Here is a 26,780-nt window from a genome sequence, read left to right on the forward strand (position 1 = left end):
CAACATATATTTTGGTTATAATGATTGATGGATATTTGATAATTTTTGACCTATCAAATGCAGAAACTTTATAAATATGGCATTCAGGGTATAGTCAGAAGGTTTAAAACAAGCTATCACCGCTTCTCTGCAGGACCGTATTCCCCTCTGATTAAAAGCTGTTTATAGTAAAGTTTCCTGCTCATTCAGCAGACCATAACAAATACAGATCAAATGTGTAATGTCTTCCACTCCACACCCGCAGAGTCTACACTGGAAGTTTGCTGCCGTACATTCCCATGGGGCGCCTCCAGGAATAAGTCTAAAGCGGTGTTTGATGAATATATCCTTATTTGCTTTTGATCACGTGGCCTCCAGATGCTAAATGGATTTACACCAAATAACAAAAAGGCTTCTTACAGGACCAAAAGCTACCTTTCTGGCAAATTTGGTGTAATTCTGTCCAGTAGTTCGGGCTGTACTCATGTTCATGTTCCTATGGGAATTAAAATGGGAAATTCCCTTTTTTAACCCTCACTTTATCTCTGCCCCGGTTTGATGGATCACTCTGAAAATTCCCATGCAACAAAATTAGTGACACACTTTTTTGGAATATTTTGTGAAGGTTCATCAAACGGTGCGAAAGATACATGCAAGTGAAAAAACGCTTGTTTTTTCAATGGAAACAAAGTCCTAACCATAACTACCTACTGGCCACTGCAATATATGTATGTGTGTGTATATATATATATATATATATATATATATATATATATATATTTAAGACACACAGACACATATATATATCCTTATTAACCCACAACCCAAAAACCCACACCTACCGTAAACCGTAAAAAAGCCCTTGCCACCCCCCAAATATCCACAGCCATCCTAAACCCTATCATCGCCCTTGCCACCCAAAAACTCACACCCAGCCTAAACCTTAAAAATGCAGCTGCCACCCAAAATCCACACCCACCATAAATCCTAAAAATGCTGTTACCCCCAAGAACCGACCCTAAACCCTAAAAATGCACTTGCCACCCAAAAACCCACACCCACCCTAAACTCTAAAAATAGCCTTGCCACACAAAAACCCATACCCACCTTAGAACCTAAAATATATATTTATATTTATCTGAAAAAATATATTCATCTATCTAAAATCAATATATAAATAAATAAAATACTTACCTGCAAAATACTTACATTTGGCTGTAAAACTTTTACAAAGCATATGCCTTTACAATTCATGCCATTAAAATGACAATTTGTTGTAAAAGCATTCGTGGCAAAGGCATATGCATTGTAAGGGCCGTTTTGTGGAAGCATGCATGGCAATGGTTGTGTTCTATTGGTGGTTTCCCTTCTGAGCACCTATGCCTTCCTGTCTTCTGTAGCACATGTGCCAATCTGCTGTTCGTTGGCAACAGACCTCACACAGTTCCCTTGAAAATATACAGGTTTTGCTTTGAGACACCCTTGTTTTTTTAAAAGTGAACAATTGAAAACAAAAATCATCTGTCATTTCAATGTTAAATGATCCCCTTCATAGGTTCGGCAAGATATCAATGCCTGCCTTTCCAAGATATTCTTGAAAAATGTGTCAGTGTCCTCCGCTCTTTAACATACAGTACCCTTAACTGTATTTCATCGTCTAGTGTGGCGCTCTCTACTTTTCCCTTTTTACTGAACTGTTCATAGTAGATAACCTCTCCTGCCATTCACTAGCATGTCTGCCAATGTGCCTTTGCCTTCTTCTCCTCTAGAGCACCCTGGGCAGCCTGTGTAACATCTAACTTAGTACCCATGCCTGCTGCCTATCTAAAACAACTGTTGGCATGCAGTGTTCTTTCCACTTGTGTATAACACTCTTTTCAGGATTCCCAAAACTTTACATGTATCTTTATAATAATATGCTTTCTGAGTATCTCTCCCCTCCCGTGACTCTGATGTGTAATTGCTTGTGGATATCTACAGCAAGCCTGCCAGGGTGCCATTCTACTGTATCCAAAGTGCACACTTCAACAAACCTACTCATCAATAGCTCACTAAGTGAGGTCCATTCCCTTTTCTATGACTCCATCACACCTGTCTGTGTCTTTATATGTCTCTAGAGTTGCTTCAGTGTGTTTATGCCTTCCAGTCCTCCTATAGCCTGCCTTTCGGGGTGCACACACACACACACACACACACACACACTCCTCTTTAGAGCACTCAATATCTCATCCTTTTTGGTGTGAATTTGATACACCTTTGAACTTCCACTCTTCTTTCTTCTTCCTTTTATGGTGTCTATGCAGTGGTGTTTTTGGGGTAATCTTCTGCTACTTCACTTCCCTACAGTATGATTACAGAAACGCTCCTTTTGTACTTTACTGTTGCCCACAACGTTAAGAGCCCCTACATGTCTACCTTTCCATATATTAGCTGAGTATCCACAACATGCAGTGTTAGACCTGTACAGCATGGATGAATGCTTGATGATGGTAGGCCTTTCTTTTCTCTATATAATTTCAGTGCTGCTGTCCTTTCTCATCACTATGTCCGAACAGGTGGTACCAACACTCTACAATACCTGCTGATAGCACCTGCCCTGATATCCAGTTCATATCATATCTTCTTCTGTCGCTTTTTATCTCATCTGTGGAGCTTCATGTGCACTCTTATCCCTTTCTAGCTTATGTGAATGTGGCATCCGTGATGAGTGACTTGTCTTTCCCCTTCCAGTCTTCTATGGTGGGTTTTCAAGCTTCGCCTCCCATTCTACCCCTCTTTAGTGCCCATGCTCTCCTACCACTCTGGATTGTGTCCTGTCACCATTTTGTAGTTAGATAGATTTGCTGTTTCTGTGCTCCTGTTTTTGTAGTCTGTGTGTAATACCTCTGCCCTCTAACCCCTCGACAGCTTGCCCATGTGGTAACTTCGACCCTCTTTCGGATCTTATTGTTATGGCAGTTCTTCTTATCCTATACCCTACTCTAGAGTCCATACAGTGGTGCATCTGTCCCACAGCCACTGTATGGTACACTGGCTGGTGTGTGATGATGTATTCAACAGCAAACATTCCAGGATGCTGTTGCTCCATCTGTAATGTGAATGTCGTGTAGGTCTTCTGTCCAACCATATGTAACATTTCTGACGGGGTGTCCATAGCATCCAACCCCTTCATACAGCCCAGTACTAGTAACTGTGCACTGATGGGAGTGCATCTGTCCAGTCTCACTACAGCAATACCTCTGGAGCTTGTCCTTCTGCTGCCTCTCATCTGTAGAGCACGTGGGTGAGTGTGTTTCCACGCCAGACTTTCTGAAGGGCACCTATGGAGTTGTTTGTCCTCCTCCTGCTCCTCATATGCGGCTCATTTATTTGAATTCAGTTTTTCAAAACTTCAAGGGCAGATATAATCATATTTGAGTCGCTCTTCGTGTATTTTCAGAGCATTTCAATCATGTATCTTTGGCAGGTGCAAAGCACAACATGGTAATTATTACGACTGTATGTACAATTTGAACAAGTGCCACCAAAGCTGATGGGTCTGCCTGCCATTTTCAGTGTCACTGGTGACCTTTTGGTTTTGGCAATGCATGTCTAAATGGAACAAGACTCATTGTGGGCTGGCTTTGCCTCGACTTGTTTTGCTTATGTGCTGGATTTGTCTGTCTTAAAGCGCTCCCATGCACTAAATAGTCTTAAGTTGAGGGCGTAGCGTTAATGGGGGCGGGTTTACAACCCCCTAATACATGTATTTTGTGATGAACAGTTGGATGCAGGTGCCCTCAGCCGGGTGTGAGGCGTCTGTAGAATTTCATCAGGACTTTAAAAACGCACACACTCTTTCCCTCCGTTTGGAAAGACTTAAAAAATGTTTGTTATTTCACAAAATAATGTGCTTTCTCTCACTTAATACATCTACCAACCGCACTCCTCTCCCTTTCCACCGCCTCTTAAACCCCTGTGCACTTATTATGTATTTTCACATTACACAACAGCGCGATTGTTGGGAAATCTGAAGCTAACACCCGCTCAATCAAATTGACCAAGCTACGCCCCTGGGCATGCTGTAATAAAAAATAAATGTTTGTTATGGTTCTTTCAGAGAAAAAATAGGAAGAAATAAGACTTGGAAGAACCTCACCTGAAAGCGCAGTACTTTACAAAATATTAAAGTAAACTCAAACTAGATTGAAAATTAACCTACCTCACTGCAGCTGAATATTACACACATATTCATAATTCATTTGAAGTAGCTTCCTTCGGTGAGTGAACGCTCGAGCCCTGTCTGCCCGGGTGTTCACTGAGTGTCACGGCTCTTGCACAGCAGCAGCGATGGTTATCAGAGCGCTGAGCTCAGAGAGAGGATGCTGCAGTTTTTGCTCTGCTCTGTGTCACTGTGAGCGGGAAGCTAGCACTCTGCTGACAGTAATAATCTGCAGCGTCCCCGGCCTCGGCCCTGCTGATGCTGAGAGTGTAGTCAGTGCCGGATCCGCTGCCGCTGAAGCGGTCTGAGACCCCGGGCTGGAGAGTGGTAGCACTATAAATGAGGAGCTGGGGGGCTTCTCCGCGCTTCTGCTGGTACCACTGTAAATTACCACCGGCGGATGAACTGGCCTGACATCTGATTGTGATGGTGTCTCCCAGGGACACAGCGAGGACTTCTGGAGTCTGTGTCAGCACAATCTGCCCTCTGGACTCTGAACACAGAAAGACAATTATTTAAACGAATAATCAGCCAACAACATTTACAGAGCCTGAATCCATTACAAATAAATATACTGTCCATCACAGACGTGTTCTGTATTTTGAAATAGATGTATTTCTGTGATCCATAACCCACAGCCCACAGGCGCAGCTCTTACCATGAATCCAGAGAAGCAGCATCAGGAAGAACTGAGATGTTATCGTCACCTTCATTGTTCCTGATCAGTCAGAGACTTGTTTCTGAAGCCTTCAGTGCAGACAACACACTTATAACCAGTCAGGTCATCATGGAGGGGCCTGGGCAGAGAAATGCAAAATACCCACAATCTGGAATGCAAATGTGGCCACGGGTGTGAAGCAGGAGCAGCCCAGGCACTTATTACTGTTCTTCTTTTATTGGGTTCACATTTTACTATTGAAGATCAAGTTAATGTTTACTTCAGTGAATTTCTGAACAAATGAACTGGGCTCTTTTCCTTTTCCGAAGATGGATACCTTTATAACCAGAACCGCAGGACTATGTGTTGTACTTTAAAGCAACACCTGGAGGCAGCTGGGAGCGATGTCTTGATTCAGTGCTTAGTGAATCATAAAATGGGTTTAGAAATTCACCATTGATGTGTAGTTTGGAAGGGGCGTGCTTAGGGTGTCTTTTGCAAATCGGGAGACGTAAAGTACCATCTTTACCAAGTAATAGGTCTCTGTAGTACATTTCCACAAAGCGCTGAGACCCATATCACTGCTAGGGATAGAAACCTCTCTGACAACTGTCAGTGACAAACAACATCATACAAAGTTCACATAGTAGAACCAGAAAGATATAAAGTCTCCATTGCATCGAGTAAGTGTTTCTGGTCCACCATTCTCTAGATTATACCTTTATAAATTGCAATTGCAAGAATTTCCTGGATCCAATTTTCATGGGATGATGGAGAGATTCGCTGCCACCTCCGGTAAAGGCACATTTTTGCCACTGATATACTTGCATCGACCCATCTCTCCAAGCAGTGAGTCGGCCTGGTCAAATCGGTCGTATAATGCAATAAAACTAGTTTTGGAGATCTGCCCAGATAAACCCCACCATTAGTATTTATTGTCGCTACCACTTTCCATGAAATGCTATGTATGGTGAGGTCCCCACATTGCCAGCAGATTGAATATATGGACATATTTGCCTCACTCAGATTTTGCAGTGACTAGTACAAACCATGCAGTATTTCGTAAAAGCTGACCAATCTTTCTAGAATATAGTTCGTCCTCCAACACGAAATGTAGTATAATTCCAGATTGATGCTCACCTATGTATGAAACCACTCATATGCAGAAATGTATGTTCTTTCACCCCAGCATGTTGGTTTGTTTGAGTATGGGATTCTCAGGATCCAAGGAATGAGATTTTTCAGTGTGCATGCGTGCTGATATCATGATGTCTCCTTTCAAATAATTCTCTATAATCAGCCAATCCAGGCTCTGTAATTCTATAGAAAAGAAGAAGTGCTGAATGTGCGAGATGATCCGCTGTGTAGTACAAGTTAATATGGGAAGGCCAGAGACCACTAGAGGTTGTTGCCACTTGCTATTTTGAAATGTTTAGATATGGGTATTGTTTTTTTCCACAAACAGTCCTTTATCCGTTTATGTATGTATTGGAGCGATGGATTTGAGAACTGCAAATGACGCATTTTGAACACAGAGTTGAATTGAGCTTAGACGATCAATTTTAAAGTTTGCACCCATATCCATAGGGAGAGGGGGCTACCACCCTTATGACAAAACCACACGTACCCAACCAAATACAATAAAATTGGAATTAATTTTTTATGGTTAATAACCAGTCCTCTTGTGGGTTCATGGAAGGTAAGGTCAGTGGCGTAGCGTGGGGGGAGCAGGGGGGGCCGGCCGCACCGGGCGCAACATGGGGGGGGGGGTGCGCTCGCACTCACAGCTCTCTGCCCCTGCCTGGCTCACTCACTCTCGCTCACTGCACTGCACTTGCCTTGCCCCAGGTGCTGACAACCCACGCTACGCCACTGGGTAAGGTCAAGGGGAAAGGTAATACCAGGGGATAAGAGACATAGGAGTCTAAATGTATTCCCATTTAGGTAAGTATCAGAAGGCAGATTCACTGATGAGAGGAAACTAATGGTGGGGGAGCATATCAATAACATTAAGAGTTTCCCAGATAGTGTATGACACAGGTTAAGGGGGAAGAACTCCTGAGTAATTCCTCCATTATCACTTTATATATTCCACAATTAAAAACCTGCCCAGTCCCAGCCCAAGACAAAATGACAAACAAGAGATGAATTCCAACACTCCCCCCGAAATGTTTTATTTTTAAATTCATAAACATGTTAAGTTCATCCTCCATAAAATAGTTTGGAACAAGTGATACTTCAAACACTGTGTCTGAGAGGGCAGTGTTCCTAAATCTTTACTCCCAGAACAGAACCTAGGGAAGGCGAAGTCCTGGAGCAGAAAAGTGAAGAGGGCCTAGGTTAGACCTGACAGCCTTAGGGTGTTCATCCCCCAACTTATTACGTGCCTCCCTCCATATTTCTGGCACTGGTTTTGCTGGTTTTAGGACTCTGCACACTTTACCACTGCTGAACAGTGCTAAAGTACATGTGCCCTCTCCCGTAAACATGGTAACATTGGTTCCTACCCAATTGCCATATTTAATTTACCTATACGTCCCTAGTAAAGTGCACTACATGTGCTCAGGGCCTGTAAATTAAATGCTACTAATGGGCCTGCAGCACTGATTGTGCCACTCACATAAGTAGCCACTTAAACATGTCTCAGGCCTCCAATTGCAAGGCCTGTTTGTACAGTTTCAATTTCACTTCGACTTGGTATTTAAAACTGCTTGCCAAGCCTTAAACTCCCCCTTTCCTCTAATAAGTCACCCTAAGGTAGGCCCTATGTAACCCATAGAGCAGGGTGTTAAGTAAGTGAAAGGCAGGACAAGTACTTCTGTGGTTTACATTTTCTGGTAGTGAAACACCCACAAATTAATTTTCCACTACTGTGAGGCCTGCTCCTCTCTTAGACTAGCATTAGAACTGCCCTCACATACTTTTAAGTGGTAGATTCTGATCTGGAAGGAGTAGCCCTGTCTTGTTTAGTATAGCCAGAGTGGTAACAGAAAACCCTGCTTATTGGTGAAGTTGGATTTAATAACACTGGTACTTACCTGGGACACAAGCCTCTCCCATCATACCTGGTTGGGAAACACCTAGACCACTCCCTTTAGGAACACCCTCAAATGCCTCACCATACCCTCTGGTACTGACCCAGAGGTCTACCTCCTTTGCAAGCTCCCTGGGGTCAGAGAGGTCACATACTGACAAGTGTTGGCGTAGCCCTGAAAAACAACAATAAAGCAGGTGCTCTCTGACAATCAGATTGGACAGCCCTTTAAAATTGTCATCTATCTAGTGCCATGCAGCAATCCTCCACACACTCCTCCCAAGACTGGTGGGACAGTTTCTTACAGCCTCTGAACCTCTTTCTGTATTCCTCAGGGGAAAAACCATACTTCTCAATCAGTGCGTCCTTCATGGAGGAATACCCCTTCCTGTTACTCACTTCCGGAGTCAGTAGGGCATCCCTCCCCTCCTCAGGAATATAGCTTCCTTCCCAGGGACAGTGTCACCAAAGGGACTGGGCACTGCTTGGTTTATTGACAGTGACCCTTGTAACAAAATTGTGACAAAAATACAACAGCCCAGCTGATTAAAGAACAGGATGACGTGAATACATAGCTAAAAAGTGCCCAACATATTGGAGCGGACTCAGAGAAGCAAAAGAATATGCTGTTACTGAAAACCCATGAAAAGAAATGGAAATGCTACTCATCCTCACATCTGAATAAAAGGGTGAATCACCAATGAATTGAAATGATCCACCAACATTGTCAGCTGATCGGTGCCAAACTATTCAGTCTGTGATCAGAAAAAAGGGGAAAAACCATCAGTATCTTTGGTGGGTGAAAAATAAAACTATCCTACCATCAAATGGAAGGCAGTAGAACTTATTTGTAACAAAAAGCCACTGACTGAATCAAAGCTTGTGATTACTACGCGCATTTATGACCTAGCTAAATAGTAATGGGAGCATAATGTAACATTCAAGCTCTTGCAGATCTATTCAGGCCAAAACAGTGGTTTAATAATGATGCCCTACTAAATATATGTAACCAGATATTAGATGGGAATTAAAGACCTGTTTAGAAAATTAAAGAGATATGTACAACGAGGTGGTAGTTCTAATGGTTGGAAGTGCACTATGGAGATGAGACACTGTAGTGATGATGGACACAAGTAGATTGTGTGTATTCTTCTTTATTGAACAACCTCATAGGACACCTGTGAACCAGCACACATATCAGCAGTGTACAGCTCCCTCTGTGCCAACATTCTAGGCATCACTTAAAACACTTAGAACATGCTAACCATTCTAATTCTATATGATATGGATAAATTCTGCATGCCACAAGTTTGTTACTTAATACCCCCATTACTACATATCCTCTCCCTTTAAAAATAAGTTAAATAATGGACAACATTACGTACATTTTTAAGCTAATTTACAATTCATCAATACAACCACAAATTATACCCCACAGCACTAAAGGCAACACAAAATATTATATGCTCCATACATAATCTTCTACATTTCTAGGCTTTCTAATAGTCTTACTAAAAGTACTCATTCTTTTGTCTACAGCACAATAATTCTGATTGTCATTTAAATTCTCCTTCTCATTTTCATGATGACTCTCATTTTCATGATTTCCCTCCTCACAAAAATGTCATTATCATCATGTGCTTCTTCATTCACCACTTCCTCTTGCATACTCATTGAATAAGCATTCATCCATCAATATTTATTATTCCAATTATTTCCAATGTTTTTCTCTTCATCCATGCTATTATCATCTTGCCACACAATTGCCAAATGGCTCATATGACAAATACTGCCATCATCCAAGTCTACCATGTTCTCCATTACTCTCACACGTTTCTAATGATTACTTATTTTTTCTCTTAGCAGCTTTCTTAACAGATTTTACTCTAACCTATTGTCCTACCACCAGGTTCACTTTGCGTACTCCATATGTGGAAGCAAAATAGGATTTTTTTTTTTTCTGGGCTGCTAAAATGCATTTCGTTACTTCTTCTTATCCCACGTTACCTTCTTTTCTCTTTTCATCCATCCAGGATTGATTTTGGAATGCGGCACCTGTCCTTTCATTAGTCCAAACAGACTCTACTCAATTCTTTCTTCCTTCATAAACCAACTGCAAAATCCCCTTAATAATCTATTTGCTCTCTCCACCACACCATTTCCCCATAGAGGATAAACAGCTGTGAATTGATGTATTATACAAGCAAACTCTATTACATTTCTAATTTCTTCATATTTAAACTGAAGTCCATTGCGTGTTAGAGATGATGGAAATATATCATCCAAAAACTTGATTACAGTTTTAGGGCCTGATTTTATAGGTTGGCGGTAATGGATCTGCCACTGCTTTTTCAATAGAAACCATATCTGCCAGCCTGGTGTTCCCTCCACCTGATTTAGATGTTGCCGGTTCCATAGAAAATAACCCTTCGAGTCCCGCCGACTCTGCCAAGGATTGCCATTCACTGCCATGGCGCAATAGGAAAGTGGCGGGCGGCCGGACTCCAGCCACACTTACCGCCGTGCGGATTTGGTGGTGCTTTACTTCCAAGCAAAATGTGGTGGTCCCACCTCTGAATCTGACTTGGCAGATTGGGTGAAAAGGGGTGAAAATTCATCTTGTTACCTAATTGCATTTCCGTTCCCAACTGGAAACAACTGGACAACACTTTCCGTTGCAGCTGTCACTGCACCATGGAAAAAACACAGCCTCCCTTGCCACTGTACATGACGGTAGGGAACCCGCATTGGCTATGTACGTTGGGGGGTCACTGCACCTGTGCTCAGGACCACTGTAGACATACACATGTCACAGTAATACTTTTAGATTACTGTGACATGCGTATGTCAGAGACACAAGTGGGACAGACATGGATGGGGACACATTGGTAAACAACACATATCGTACAATTACACAAATGTCATTTGGTGTCAGCATTCATTAGCAAATAAATGCTGACACCACAATGACTGTACGATAACTCCTGTGAACTGTGTCCATGTGTGCACATTGCAAGGGGACCTGTACCTGTCTTGTGCTTCGAGTTGTGTGTATGAGTCAGTACATGTGTGTGTGCATGCAATGCAATTGGCTGGTTGAGGTGAAGGACGGTGTAGTGGGTGCTGTGTGTGCCACTTGCATATGGCATTGATGTTTTTGTGTAGTGTGTTGTGTTACTGCGCACAACATTCCGGTGAATGTTGTTGTGTGGTGGTCATTGCTGTGATGTGTGTAATTCTGATGTGTGAATGTGCTTGTGTAGATGAAGGTGTAGTTGTGTTGGTTGTTGTAGTTGTGTCATGTGGGGGTGCAACATCAATAGTGTGTGTATATTGTGTCATGGATGTATGGCAATATGTGTTTGCAGCATGTACATGCCGTGATGTGGTGGAATAGCAATGGATAATAGTGTGTATGTGGTGTGTTGTGTTGTATGTGATCCATGGGACACACATTCAAATGGTACAGTGTGTGTATGTGTGTGTGTGTGTGTGTGTAAGAGACTTACATGTATTCCACAACCACTGCCATTGCCGATGTCCATTGGGTCCCACAATGTCGTCACATCATCAGCAAACCCCTGCCAGTACACCACCTGCGGGGCTTTCACATCTATATACGATGGGTGGAACACCTTCAACTTGGCAGTCTTCTCTGGTCGGCTGCCCCTGTAGTTTGGCAGTAACACCGCCAAGATCTAAATCAGGCACTTAATGTCCACTTTTTCAACCACTTTTGTCTCCAACCACTTAGAAAACAAATCCATCTGTACCAGAATATGCTTTATGGCCCATCACTCCACACAACAGGTCCCATAATACCCAGTGCCATCTCTTCCCATGGTAAATTGAAACAACCTAAATAACTCCAACAAGGATTCAGTATTTTTGGGGATTTGTCAGCCCTTCCACAATCCATAAATGACCATATAAACCTCTCAGTTTCAGTATAAATTTTTGGCCATCAATACATTGCTTTAACATTATGTTTAGTATGTGCTATACCAGCATGTACCTCATGACAAAGCGATATGATTTTATTTTCATGTTGCAAGGCAGTATTACCTTATTACCTCTTAGCACAAACAAGTTTTCCACACCCAGTTCATCTCTTACCTCCTAGTATGCCTTCATTGCACCTTGTAACTCTGCCTTCACACAATTACCCAAACCATTCACATCTTTTACTTCACAGGTTTTCAAATTTCATCCTCCTCCAACTTTTTCATTCACTCTTTGTAGGAAACTGGCATTTGTTGCAGTTACCCCCACACGTTTAGTCTAATATTGATGCTGACTTGAATGAGAGTGTGCTGGGATCCTGCTAACCAGGCCACAGCACCAGTGTTCTTTCCCTAAACATGTACCATTGTTTCCACAATTGGCACACCTCTGGCACACAGATAAGTCCCATGTAAAAGGTGCCAGTGGTACCAAGGGCCCTGTGACCAGGGAGGGTCTCTAAGGGCTGCCGCATGTGTTTTGCCACCCTAAGGGACCCCTCACCTAACACATGCACACTACCATTGCAGATTGTGTGTGTTGGTGGGGAGAAAAAGGCAAAGCCAACATGGCATCCCCCTCAGGGGTCCATGACCACAAAACACTGCCTGTGGCATAGGTAAGTCACCCCTCTAGCAGGCCTTACAGCCCTAAGGCAGGATGCACTATACCGCAGGTGAGGGCATAGCTGCATGAGCAATATGCCCCTACAGTGTCTAAGTTCATTCTTAGACATTGTAAGTGCAGTGTGGCCATATTAAATATACAGTCTGGGAGTTTGTCAAAATGAACTCCACAGTTCAATAATGGCTACACTGAATACTGGGAAGTTCGGTATCAAACTTCTCAGCACAATAAACCTCCACTGATGCCAGTGTGGGATTTATTAAAAAATTCACACATAGGGCATCTTTGAGTTGTATTTTACCCAATCCTCTAGTGTAGGACTGACTGGTTTGTACCAGCCTGCCACTAACAGACAGGTTTCTGACCCCCTGGGGTGAGGGCCTTTGTACTCTCTGAGGCCAAAAACAAAGCCTGCTCTGGGTGAAGGTGCTTCACACCTCCACCCTCCAGGAACTGTAACACCTGGTGGTGAGCCTCACAGGCTCAGGCCTCGTGTTACAGTGTCCCAGGGCCCTCCAGCTAGTGGAGATGCCCGCCTCCCGGACAAAGCCCCTAATTTGGGTGGCCAGTTCGGCGGGAAAATTAAGAAAAACAAGGAGTCACCACTTCAGCTGGGACCACCCCTAAAGTGTCCAGAGCTGAAGTGGTTTGGAGGACAGGGACTAATAGGGATATGAATGTGTCCCCTCACCATAGGTAGTGGACACAAGGAGGGTGTAACCACCCTCAGGGACAGTAGCCATTGGCTACTGTCCCATGACACTAACATGCCCCTAAATCTACGATTTAAGGGCCTCCCTGAACCCAGCTCACCAGATTCCTGTTGACCTACAAGAAGAAGAAGGACTGCTAAGCAGAAAACCCCAGCAGAGAAGAAGGTAGATGACAACTGCTTTGGCCCCAGCCCTACCGGCCTGTCTCCTGCTTCAGAGAACCTGAAAAAAGACCAGCGATGTGTGCAGCGGGCCTAGCAACCTCTGCCAACTCCAGAGGACTGCCCTGCACCCAAAAGGACCAAGACCTCCAGAGGACAGCGGCTCTGTCTAAAAGAAACCTATAGCTAAGGACTCCCACCTCACTCCAGATGCGTGAGTCCTGACTTCTGTGCACCCGATGCCCATGGCCCGTGTCCAGGTGGTCCACCCAGCAAGGAAGGGTCCCCAGGCAATTGGGAGCAAGAGCCCACTCTGGGTTGACCCCTCCAAACCACCACAATGATGCCTGCAGAGGGAATCAAGAGGACCCCCGACAGCAAGCTCCGGATGAAGATATCCAATGCCTAAAGGACACACTGCACCCCTAGCCTCCAGGCCTTGGAGAACCTGACCCCTGGTGTAGCATCAACCAGCAGGCAGCCATCTTCCCTGTCCAGCCAGTGGTTTGCCCGAGAAGCAACCTCGTAGAGTTGCATTGAAAACCTGAAGCCCTGTTTGCACCCTTAACCCGGACGTGTTAGTGCCGCTGAGGGTGCATGTTTGGTGCCTGCTTGTGGCCACTCCAGTGCTCTCTTGAACCCCCCTGGTTTGCCCTCTGAAACCGTTGGTACTTCCCTGCCAGCAAACCAGGGTCCGAGTGCCCCCTGTACCCATAGGAGCACACGTTAATTTGGTTCCTCTTTGACCTCTGCACCCAACCAGCCCGTGTTGCTGGTGTTGGTTGTTTGGGGTTATCTTGAGCCCCCTATGACGTACTACCTAAAGCCCGGAGATAGGAACTGTATGTTGAATACTTACCTGTAAAACTGTACTATCTTTTTCTCCCCAGGAACTGTTGAAAATTGCAGTGTGTCCACTTTTGAAATAGCTTTTTGCTATTTTAATTTTAAAGAAAACTGCATACATTGTTCACTCCATTCAAGGTCCTGATTATATCTATGCAAAATACATTTCATTTTATGTACCTGCCTGCAAGCTGAACCTTGTAGTTCTAGAAATAAATTAACAAAACATATTTTTCTACATAAAAATCCTATTGGTCTGGAGTTGTCAATGAGTGTGTGTACAACAAATGCTTAACACTACCACAAATAGAGCATTTGTAAAATCCATTTCAGCCTCTGTCAAGCCTCTGGGGAACCCCTGGACTCTGTGCACAAAATGGCCCTCATTACAACCCTGGTGGTCGGTGTTAAAGAGGCGGTAATACCGCCAACAGGCTGGCGGAAAAAAAAATGGAATCACGACCGTGGCGGAAAGCGCCAACATAGACAGCCACTTTAAAACTCCGACCGCTATGGCGGTACAAACAAACAGTGTGGCGGTCACCGCCAACAGACAGACGGAAGACGATGTACCACCTACCCTATCAGAAGATGCCAATCCGGCACCTTTTCTGGGGCAGAACCAACACGAACAAAAACACGGCGGAAACAGGACTTGGAAGGGAAAATACTCACCTCTCCACACCCCACGAGGAACCAGGACGCCATGGAGCCAGAACTCCAGATACTCCCTGAGATTGTCTTCCTGCTCCTCTATCAGGAGCACCAAAGACGGCGGCGACGACCACGGTGAGTACTGCACCTACAACACAGGGGAGGGGGGAGGGAAAAGAGAGTGACACACACGCAACACGCAAAACCCCCACCCTCACCCACAACAACATACACACAAATACATGCTGCAACATTACATATACACCCCCCCTACCCACCCCTGGAAGAACGCAAGGACAAAAGAAAATGAGTTGAACGAATGTAATCATGAAAAATCCAGTAGTCAAAACTCGAAATACATTATATACAATTATGTACACCAACTACACAAGTCCGGATAGTGCACCAATTATTGTCCGTGGACCACTGGGCCCAAAATGCATGGGCGAGGCCCACACTAGTTACCAGACTTCAAATGGAGAGAACACTGCAGGGGCATCAGATCGAAATGAAACAGGCACCTCAGGGGGAAGGAAAGGGGGGCACCTCAGCCGGATGAGTGCACGACGCCACTGCTCCACGAGGGGGCTCCATGCCCACTGCTGTATCCTGGGGAGTGCAAAGCCACAGTCTCTCAAGTCTCTCCAGTGGGTGATTTGCCCACTGCTGTATCCTGGGGAATGTAAGCCACAGTCTCTCAAGTCTCTCCAGTGGGTGGTTTGCCCACTGCTTTATCCTGGGGAGTGCAAAGCCACAGTCTCTCAAGTCTTTACAGTGGGTGGTTTGCCCACTGCTGTATCCTGGGGAGTGCAAAGCCACAGTCTCTCAAGTTTCTCAAGTGGGTGGTTTGCCCACTGCTTTATCCTGGGGAGTGCAACGCCACAGTCTCTCAAGTCTTTACAGTGGGTGGGTCGCCCACTGCTTCATCCTGGGGAGTGCAAAGCCACAGTCTCTCAAGTGGATGCCTTTCTCCACTGGTTCTGGAGGGGGCATTGTGCCCAGAGTGCTTCATCCTGCCAAGGACAGAGGTAGTGGATGCCTTTCTCCACTGGTTCCGGAGGGGGCATTGTGCCCAGAGTGCTTCATCCTGCCAAGGGCAGAGGTAGTGGATGCCTTTCTCCACTGGTTCCGGAGGGGGCATTGTGCCCAGAGTGCTTCATCCTGCCAAGGACAGAGGTAGTGGATGTGATACTCCACTGGTTCTGGAGGGGGCATTGTGCCCAGAGTGCTTCATCCTGCCAAGGACTGAGGTAGTGGATGCCTTTCTACACTGGTTCTGGAGGGGGCATTGTGCCCAGAGTGCTCCATCCTGCCAAGGACAGAGGTAGTGGATGTGATACTCCACTGGTTCTGGAGGGGGCATTGTGCCCAGAGTGCTTCATCCTGCCAAGGACAAAGGTAGTGGATGCCTTTCTCCACTGGTTCTGGAGGGGGCATTGTGCCCAGAGTGTTCCATCCTGCCAAGGACAGAGGTAGTGGATGCCTTTCTCCACTGGTTCTGGAGGGGGCATTGTGCCCAGAGTACTTCATCCTGCCAAGGACAGAGGTAGTGGATGCCTTTCTCCACTGGTTCTGGAGGGGGCATTGTGCCCAGAGTGCTTCATCCTGCCAAGGACAGAGGTAGTGGATGTGATACTCCACTGGTTCTGGAGGGGGCATTGTGCCCAGAGTGCTTCATCCTGCCAAAGAATGAGGTAGTGGATGCCTTTCTCCACTGAAAGTGGTGCATCATGGAAGCTGCCCAGGCTCCTGGAACTGACCACCAGCCTCGGGCGACTGACCACTGGGTATGGCAGCCATGTCTGCGGTGGTACCACTGGCTCAGGATGTTGCAGGGCCGCTGGAGGTGCTTGCGGCGGTGTCAGTCACAGCGGTGCTTGCAGCGGGCTCTGTGGCATCGGTGCTGGTGGCGGGCTCAGTGACTGCGGTGCTGGGGCGGGCTCTGTGGCGGTGGTGCTGGTGACGGGCTCAGTGACTGCGGTGCTGGTGGCGGGCTCATTGACAGCGGTGCTGGTGGCGGTGCATGTGGCGGTGCATGTGGCGGTCTTCTCCGCCGTACAGGTTGGCGCTGACGTGGACAGAAGGTGTCTCACTGCTCCCATTGTCGGTGCCACCATGCCCTCTCCTGACCTTGCCTTTATCTTCTGGCCCTTCCCCACCTTGGATGGTGGTGCAGCTGTCTTACACTATCCCCTTTCGTTTTCCCTGAGCCCTTGGTGGCAGGTGTTTTCGCCTTCTCCCTCCGGGATATGGGCAACTTTTTAACTTTTGCAGGTGGAGGAATGTTCTTGCCCTCGCTCCGTGGCACACTGGCAGCCCTGATGGTTGGCGCACTCCAATAGCCCAGGGTTGCCGGCACCACTGTGCCTGGTGATGTGGTGGCTGAGGTTCTAGGTTGGGACCTAGAAAGCCTGGCCCTAGCGGACGGACGGGGGGTTGTAGGGAAGAGGTCAATATTAGCCAGGAAATGTTTTTTAGACACACTGGGACGGGTAGATGTTGGGGGTTTGGGAGTGGAGGAAGAGGTAGTGGTTGTAGGAGGTTTACGTTTGCTGAATTTGGGTGAAGGTGCATGGGCTGGAGGCTGTTGTGAGGTGGATGGCTGTTAGGTGGGTGTGTGCGTGCGTTTGTGTACTTTGGGAGGAGTGCTCACAGACACACTGGTAGAGGACACAGGGGATGTGTGAATGGTAGTGGGGGTGGTGAGTGCACGTGAGCGGTGTGTGGTGATGGGCGTGCTGGTGATGGAGGTAGTGGCTGAAGATGTAGTGCATGCAGGTGTGAGTGGAGACGAGACAGGGAGAGAGGAAGACGACGTGGAGGAGGGGGACACAGTGGAGGCAGTGGATATTGGTATGTGTGCATGGGTATGATGCTTATGTGAGTGCCTGTGGGATGTGTGGTGCTTATGTTTGCCTGAGCCACCCTTGTGTGTTGAGGTGTGTTCATGCTGGTCTGATGGTGTGCTTGGGATAGGCTGAGGTACAGGGGGTGGGTCTGGGTGGAGGAAGTTGGGCGGGGGAAGCTGGACACAGGTACAATGGCTGCCATCAGTGCAGAGGCCAGAGATTGCAGGGTTCGATGAAGGGCAGCCTGACCAGAATGAATGCCCTCCAAGAATGCATTACCGTGTTGTAACTCCCTTTCTACACCCTGGATGGCATTCACAATGGTAGACTGCCCAACAGTGAGTGACCTGAGGAGGTCAATTGTCTCCTCACTGAGGGCAGCAGGGGTGACAGGGGCAGGGGCTGAGGTGCCTGGGGCGAAGGTGGTGCCCATCCTCCTGGGTGAGCGGGCACGGAGCGAAGGCTGAGGGGCTGCTGGGAGGGCGGTGCTGGTAAGGGGGGTGGCGGCTGTACCTGTAGAAGTGGGGGGCACAGATGGTGCCACCAACACAAGGGAGCGCCCATCGGCGGACGAGTCCGTGTCGCTGTTTGGTGATCCGGTGACCGACGTGAAGCTCCCCTCGCCCTCCGTCCCACTGGTGTCTTCAGAGTCCGTGGTGTGGCCCTCCATGGCCATGTGGGATGCAGCTCCCTCGTGCTCTGGTGCCACTGTACCTCCGCCTGATGATGCTGATGCACACAAGAACAGGGAGAGCACAAAAAGGGGGGGACGACAGAAGAAAAACAGGTTGAGTGCATGGCTTACCGCTACCGTTGGCGGACAATACAGACACAGCAGCCCCCTGCACTACGCCATGCTCTTGGCCTCTACAGAAGCAATTCCTGGGATCTGCCCTACATGGCTATGGTGGTCATCTGCACACATAGATGACACAGGGGCATGCATACCTGTACTAGGCACTCTACAGAGGTGGGGTGGAGTGCCACATGGCCTGCATTACGGAGGGGCCTAGCCTACGGAACTCACCCTGGCCTAGGGAAACCCACAGCCCTCCTCCCCCACCCAGACCCCTCCACTGCGCGCAAAGTCTGCAGAATGAGAGTGTACTCACCCCCTTGTGTCTGCTGTGATGCCCTCAAGCGCCCATCCAACTCATGGTAGCCCGCCGCCAGGATCCTGAACATCAGGGGGTCATCGTTCGATGGGCACCCTTCCGACGTTGGGAGGCCATCCCCAGCTGAGCCTCTGCCGTCTTCTTGCTCCAGCGGTGAATGTCCTCCCATCTTTTCCGGCAGTGGGTGCCCCGTCTCTGGTGGACCCCCAGGGTCCGGACGTCCTTGGCAATGGCATGCCAAATGTCCTTCTTCTGGTGGGCGCTGACCTACATGACATGTACAGGGGAAGAAGAGAAGTCATTAACAACAGCACCGTCGAAGTGGGTGGCCCCCATCCCTACCCTTGCCATGTGGCACATGCATTCACAGTCCTTCATGTTCCCTGACCTCTGCCCCTTTACTACTGACATCCAGCCCTCTCCACCCAGGCATAGCCCATACAACGTGCTGCCTTTGTACTTACCTGTTGGTCTGGGGGACCGTAGAGTAGCGTGTACTGGGGGAGGACCCCGTCCACGAGCTTCTCCAACTCCTGAGCAGTGAAGGCAGGGGCCCTTTCCCCAGACGCAGCAGCCATTGTCTCTTCCAGACCGAGGTCACAGCAGCACTTGCAGTGTAGGTCCTCTTCTGTCGTAGATCAGGTATCGAGTGATTTAACAGATAGAAAATGGCTGTCACGTCCGCGGCGGTGACGTCCGTGGCGGTGCGTATCATCACCGCCGGCGCACTTCATCATTGGCTCCTGGGACCCATAGGGTCCAATGTTAACCAATGCAGCATTGCTCCGCGGTCTACGACTGCCTACCGCGACGGTGTACAACGCCAGCGCAGATACCTCACATCCCAATGTCCCAGTTTAGAGGTCAGGCAGCCGCCATTTCAGGGGCCCTCATGGCTTCATTTACTACTGCGTCACACATACCTAGGCCTACACTCAACAAACATACAGGAAGAGTTTTGTATTTGGTGTCCTGTTCTGTGTAGCTGTGGGTACATACCTGGGAATTTGTTGACTCTGTGGTCGCTGTTGTCCTTCCTAGGCACCGTCAGCTGGGACATGTGAGGAGATGGCGGAATCCTCCGGTGTACCGACCGCTGGTGGACCTGTTGACAATGGAGGAGCGACATTTAATCATCACCTACAGGTTTGACCGTGCCACTATTCAGGAACTGTGTACCCAGTTGGAGCCTGACCTGATCTCACCAATCCGCCATCCCACAGGAATCCCCCCTGAAGTGCAGGTGCTATCAGTGCTCCATTTCCTTGCAAGTGGGTCTTTTCAGACAACCGTGGCCATGGCATCAGGGATGTCCCAGCCTATGTTTTCCAACGTTTTGTCCAGAGTGTTGTCTGCCCTGCTGAAACACGTGAGGAGCTACATCGTTTTCCCTCAGGTGGAGGATTTGGCTTCAGTTAAAGGTGACTTCTATGCCCTGTGACATATCCCCAACATCATAGGTGCTATTGATGGGACCCATGTAGCTCTGCCACCCCCCACAGGAGTGAACAAGTGTACAGGAACCGGAAGAGTTATCATTCCATGAATGTACAGATGGTATGTTTGGCAGACCAGTACATCTCCCAGATAAATGCTATGTTCCCTGGCTCAGTGCATGACGCCTACATCCTGCTGAATAGCAGTATCCCGTATGTGATGGGTCAACTCCAGAGGCACCGGGTGTGGCTATTAGGGGACTCTGGTTACCCCAAACTGTCATGGCTATTGACCCCAGTGAGGAATCCCAGGACCAGGGCAGAGGAACACTACAATGAGGACCATGCGCGGACTAGGAGGGCGATCAAACGCACCTTCGGCCTCCTGAAGGCCAGGTTCAGGTGCCTCCATATGACAGGTGGTTCCCTATTCTACTCACCAAAGAAGGTGTGCCAGATCATCATCGCCTGCTCGATGCTTCACAATCTAGCTTTGCGACGCCAGGTGCGTTTTCTGCAGGAGGATGGTCCAGATGGCGGTGTTGTGGCAGCTGTGGAGCCTGTGGACAGTGATGAGGAGGAAGCTGAGAAAGAAGACATAGACAACAGGGAGTCAGTCATACAGCAATATTTCCAGTGACACACAGGTGAGAGCATTTCTTTTCACTATCACATTCACCTTCTCACTTCTACCTCTATCCTGTCTGTCATTTAGTAGCAGTATTTGGTAACTGAGTTGTACCTTTCCATTATGGTTTCACAGGTGTGGTTACCAACGTGTGTCATCTGTTTGCATCCTTCATGGACTTGTGATGTGTGACATAGGTATGTTGGCATTACAAAAGAAAACGCATTTCGACACTGTCATTGATAATACAAATTTACCAAATCACAGACTGACTCCAGATTGTTTTGTGCTTCGAGGGTGTTTATTTAAGTGCTCATAAATGGAGGGGGTTGTAAAATGGTGATGTGGGATGGTGGAGGAATGTCCATGGCAGAGTCCAGTCTATTCGTCTCACAGGTGCATTGCCCATATGGGCATAGGAAGTGGAGCTGGGGCAGTTCCAATCTGGACAGGGTAACAAAGTGGGACAGTGGGAGGACAATCAGGGTGGTCTCATTTCCTGGCGGGGGTCTTGCCATCTTGCTCTGTCCTGTTCCTGGATCTCAGGGACCGCTTGCGGGGTGGTTGTCCGTCTGCAGGGGGTGGGGTGCTGGTGCGGTGGTCCTGTGGCGGGGCGTCCTGTCCACTAGCGCCGGCGGAGGTGGTGGACAGTTCATCGTCCATGCTAGTGTCAGGGGCCCCTTGGAGTGCCACGGTGTCCCTCATGGTCTTTTGTATGACCTTCAGCACCCCTAAGATGGTGTCCAGGGTGGAGCTGATGGTTCTGAGCTCCTCCCTGAACCCCAAATACTGCTCCTCCTGCATGCGATGGGTCTCCTGAAACTTGGCCAGGACCGTCGCCATCGTCTCCTGGGAGTGGTGGTATGCTCCCATGATGGAGGAGAGGGCCTCGTGGAGAGTGGGTTCCCTTGGCATGTCCGCCCCCTGTCGCACAGCAGCCCTCCCAGTTGCCCTGTGTTCCTGTGCCTCCGTCCCCTGGACCGTGTGCCCACTACCACTGCCCCCAGGTCCCTGTTGTTGTTGGGGTGGTGGGTTATCCTGGGTTCCCTGTAGTGATGGACACACAGCTGATTGACGTGTCCTGGGTACGGAGGTATGGGCCCGCTGGGTGGGTGCTGTGCTGGTGTTACCAGAGGGTGGAAGGTCAGTGTTGGGCTGTGCCTGTGCGAGGGGAACCGACTGTCCAGAGGCCCACAATGGTCCGGGCTAGTCATCTGGATCCAGTTGGCCAGAGCTGCTGTCGTCACTGTGGGCCTCTTCTGTGGGTGGAGTGGAGATGTCTGGACCCTCCTGTGTGGTGACGTTACGTAGTGGTCCTGCAGGGGTATAAGAGCATGATTATTGCATGTGTGTGTGTCATGGTGTGCAATGGGTGAGTCTGCGTGTACCCAAGTGAAAGCATTCCTGTGTTGGGGTTTGTGTGATGATGGTTAGGGGGTTGTTATGGGTATGTGCAGTGAGCATGCTTTAGTGCTGGGTGACCATGCTTAGTTGTGTCATGCAGGGCTTGGTGTTGGGATGGGTGGTGTGTTTTATTAGTACACTAGTGAGGAGTTGGAGTGATAGGGGAGGGGGTGAGGGTGGGGGGGTGTGATAGCATGCAGGTAGGGTGGGGGATATGATAGTTAAGATTTGACTTACCAGTGTCCATTCCTCCACCAACTCCTCTGAGGCCCTCTGGATGCATGATGGTCAAGACTTGCTCCTCCCATGTTGTTAGTTGTGGGGGAGGATGTGGGGGTCCGCTGCCAGTCTGCTGTACCGCTATGTTGTGCCTGGAGACCACAGAACGCACCTTCCCCCGTAGGTCGTTCCACCTCTTCCTGATGTCCTCCCGATTTCTTGGATGCTGTCCCACAGCGTTGACCCTGTCCACGATTCTGCGCCATAGCTCCATCTTCCTGGCTATGGAGGTGACCTTTGGTGTGGCGGACTTGTGTGGGTGTCTGAATTTCGGCTGTTTCCGAGATGTGGGTCATAATAGCTGTGGCGGAATTCTGCGGCCGCAGCAGTGTATTGGCGGTCTTCTGCACGGTGGTAAGCGGCTTTTACCGCCAATGTTGTAATGACCCCCATTGTCTTTATTACTGGATTTAGCATTTATTATACAAAAGCAACTGCAACTAAGGCTTGAATGGCTTATCAAATCTGGCACGAGACAAACCATGAATGTGTGGTATAGGTGATATCCCTGTTCTTTTATTCCATGCCTCATATATACTGAAGCTATTTTAGATTATTATAGTTTTGAGAAGCAATAGGTATATCGTATACCAGCTCAAAATGCGTCCAAATAATTGGTAGTAGTAATGTTTTTTTGGAAGCAGGTCCTAAACCTAACAAATAATCAGACATGAGAGAGCCATTTTAGTTGGGCAGAAACTTGCACTTATGTACTTTGGCAATACATATATTTTCATGGTATAGAGGTGTGGGGTTAAAAATAGAACATCTATACTTACTTATATGCATTCACTTCACAATATTTTGGTTCTCTGTATTTAGGTCTTGATATTTTGACCCCCACCATACTTTTGTCAATTATATTCTGGGATACACCCAACCATTCTCTGGCAATCATCTTCGCTCAACTCCGCACTGAACACATAGTAATAGTTATACCCATTGGTCAAAAAATATTGACTGCATATCTAATCTGGTGTATTGTGAGCTACAGAAAAGAACACTTTTAATAGCAGAAAATGTTATTTTTAAATGTCTTGATTATGTTGTGAATTCAGCAACAACACATCAGAATTAAAGGTAAAGGTATACTGAACTGAATATCAGAGGTTCTCACAGAAGGATAATGTAGGAAGGTAGCCTCTTTCTAGCCTTGTTACCCCCACTTTGGCCTGTTTGTGAGTATATGTCAGGGTGTTTTTACTATCTCACTGGGATCCTGCTAGCCAGGGCTCAGTGCTCATATTGAAAACCCTATGTTGTCAGTGTGTTTGATATGTGTCACTGGGATCCTGCTAGCCAGGACCCCAGTGCTCATACGTTTGTGGACTGTATGTGTTTCCTGTGTGGTGCCTAACTGTATCACTAAGGCTCTGCTAACCAGAACCTCAGTGTTTATGCTCTCTCTCTCTGCTTTAAAATTGTCACTGCAGGCTAGTGACTAATTTTACCAATTCTCACTGGCACACTGGAACACCCTTATAATTCCCTTGTATATGGTACCTAGGTACCCAGGGTATTGGGGTTCCAGGAGATCCCTATGGGCTGCAGCATTTCTTTTGTCACCCATAGGGAGCTCAGACAATTCTTACACAGGACTGCCACTGCAGCCTGAGTGAAATAACGTCCACGTTATTTCACAGCCATTTTTCACTGCACATAAGTAACTTATAAGTCACCTATATGTCTAACCCTCACTTGGTGAAGGTTAGGTGCCAAGTTACTTAGTGTGTGGGCTCCCTGGCACTAGCCAAGGTGCCCCCACATTGTTTAGGGCAAATTCCCCGGACTTTGTGAGTGCAGGGACACCATTACACGCGTGCACTACATATAGGTCAATACCTATATGTAGCGTCACCATGGTAACTCCGAACCTGGCCATGTAACATGTCTAGGATCATGGAATTGTCACCCAATTCCATGCATCCCCGGGTCTCTAGCACAGAACCCGGGTACTGCCAAACTGCCTTTCTGGGGGTTCCACTGCAGCTGCTGCCAACCCCTCATACAGGTTTCTGCCCCCCGGGGGTCTGGGCAGCCCAGTCCCAGGAAGGCAGAACAAAGGATTTCCTCTGAGAGAGGATGTTACACCCTCTCCCTTTGGAAATAGGTGTGAAGGGCTGGGGAGGAGTAGCCTCCCCCAGCCTCTGGAAATGCTTTGATGGGCACAGATGGTGCCCATCTCTGCATAAGCAAGTCTACACCGATTCAGGGATCCCCCAGCCCTGCTCTGGCGCGAAACTGGATAAAGGAAAGGGGAGTGACCACTCCCCCGACCTGCACCTCCCAGGGGAGGTGCCAGGAGCTCCTCCAGTTTGTCCCAGACCTCTGCCATCTTGGATTCAGAGGTGTTGGGGCACAACAGACAGCTCTGAGTGGCCAGTGACAGCAGGTGGTGTCAGAGACCCCTCCTGATAGGTGCTTACCCCTTTCAGTAGCCAAGCCTCCTTTCTCAGTAGCCAAACCTCCTTTTCTGGATATTTAGGGTCTCCCCTCTGGGCTATTCCTCAGATAACGAATGCAAGAGCTCACTAGAGTCTCTGCACTTCCGTCTTTGACTTCTGCCAAGGATCGACCGCTGACTGCTCCAGGATGCCTGCAAAACAGCAACAAAGTAGCAAGACGATTGCCAGCAACATTGTAGCACCTCATCCTGCCGGCTTTCTCGTCTGTTTCCTGGTGGTGCATGCTCTGAGGGCTGTCTGCCTTCACCCTGCACTGGAAGCCAAGAAGAAATCTCCTGTGGGTCGACGGAATCTTCCCCCTGCCAACGCAGGCACCAAACTTCTGCATCATCGGTCCTCTGGGTCCCCTCCCATCCTGATGAGCGTGGTCCCTGGTACACAGGAGCTGGGACCACGTGTCTCCCACAGTCCAGTGGCACTTCTGTCCAAATTTGGTTGAGGTAAGTCCTTGCCTCCCCACGCCAGACAGTAATCCTGTGTACTGCGTGAACTGCAGCTGCTCCGGCTTCTGTGCACCTTTCCACGGATTCCTTTGTGCACAGCCTAGCCTGGGTCCCCAGCACTCCGTCCTGCATTGCCCAACTTACTGAGTTGGACTCCAACATTGTGGGACCCTCCTTTGTGAGTCTGAGTTGACCCCGGTCCTCAGATCTTCTAAGTGCCTGTTCTGGTACTTCTGCGGGTGCTGCCTGCTTCTGCGGGGGCTCACTGAGTTGCTGAGTGTCCTCTCTGTCTCCTCCTCCAAGGGACGACATCCTGGTCCTTCCTGATCCCCAGCAGCACCCAAAATCCTCAAGCCCGACTCTTGCAGTTAGCAAGGCTTGTTTGTGGTATTTCTGCCTGTAAACACTTCTGCAACCTCCAACATGCCGTGGGACATCTTCTATCCAAAGGAAAAGTTCCTAGCCCTTTTTGTTGTTGCAGAATCTTTGGCTTTTTCCACCCAGAGGTAGCCCTTTTGCAACTTCATCTGGGGATTAGTGGGCTCCTGCCCCCCCGGACACTTTTGTGACTCTTGTACTTGGTCCCCTTCCTTTACAGATTCTCAGGTCCAGGAATCCATCTTCAGTGTTTTGCTGTTGCTTATGGTTCTTGCAGAATCCCCTATCACGACTATTCTGTGTTTCTGTGGTAGTAGGGTAACTTTACTCCTACTTTTCAGGGTCTTGGGGTGGGGTATTTTGGACACCCTTACTGTTTTCTCACAGTCTCAGCGACCCTCTACAATCTCCCAGAGGCCTGGGGTCCATTCGTGATTTGCATTCCACTTTTGGAGTATATGGTTTGTGTTGCCCCTAGACCTATGCCTACCTATTGCATCCTATTGTGATTCTACATTGTTTGCACTACTTTTCTTACTGTTACTAACCTCTTTTGGGTTTGTGTACATATAATTTGTGTATGTTACTTACCTCCTAAGTGAGGGTATCCTCTGAGATACCTTTGGCATATTGTCACTAAAATAAAGTACCTTTATTTTTAGTAACTCTGAGTATTGTGTTTTCTTATGAGATTGTGCTATATGATATACGTGGTATAGTAGGAGCTTTGCATGTCTCCTAGTTCAGCCTAAGCTGCTTTGCCATAGCAACCTTCTATCAGTCTAAGCTGCTAGAAACACCTCTATTCTACTAATAAGGGATAACTGGACCTGGCACAAGGTGTAAGTACCACAAGGTACCCACTATAAGTCAGGCCAGCCTCCTACAGATAATAATAAAGGGGGAGG

General features: G+C 47.8%; 1 gene segment (V, D, J or C); it reads right to left on the reverse strand.

Moving 5' to 3' along the window:
- Positions 1-4,329: 4,329 nt before the first annotated feature.
- LOC138256674 (immunoglobulin kappa variable 1-39-like) lies at positions 4,330-4,893 on the reverse strand. The segment is given in 2 exon segments: positions 4,330-4,673; positions 4,839-4,893. Coding segments are annotated over 2 exon segments (399 nt in total).
- Between the last annotated feature and the right edge of the window lie 21,887 nt (positions 4,894-26,780).

This window comes from Pleurodeles waltl, chromosome 1_2, assembly GCF_031143425.1.
Source record: "Pleurodeles waltl isolate 20211129_DDA chromosome 1_2, aPleWal1.hap1.20221129, whole genome shotgun sequence".
Taxonomy (NCBI): domain Eukaryota; kingdom Metazoa; phylum Chordata; class Amphibia; order Caudata; family Salamandridae; genus Pleurodeles; species Pleurodeles waltl.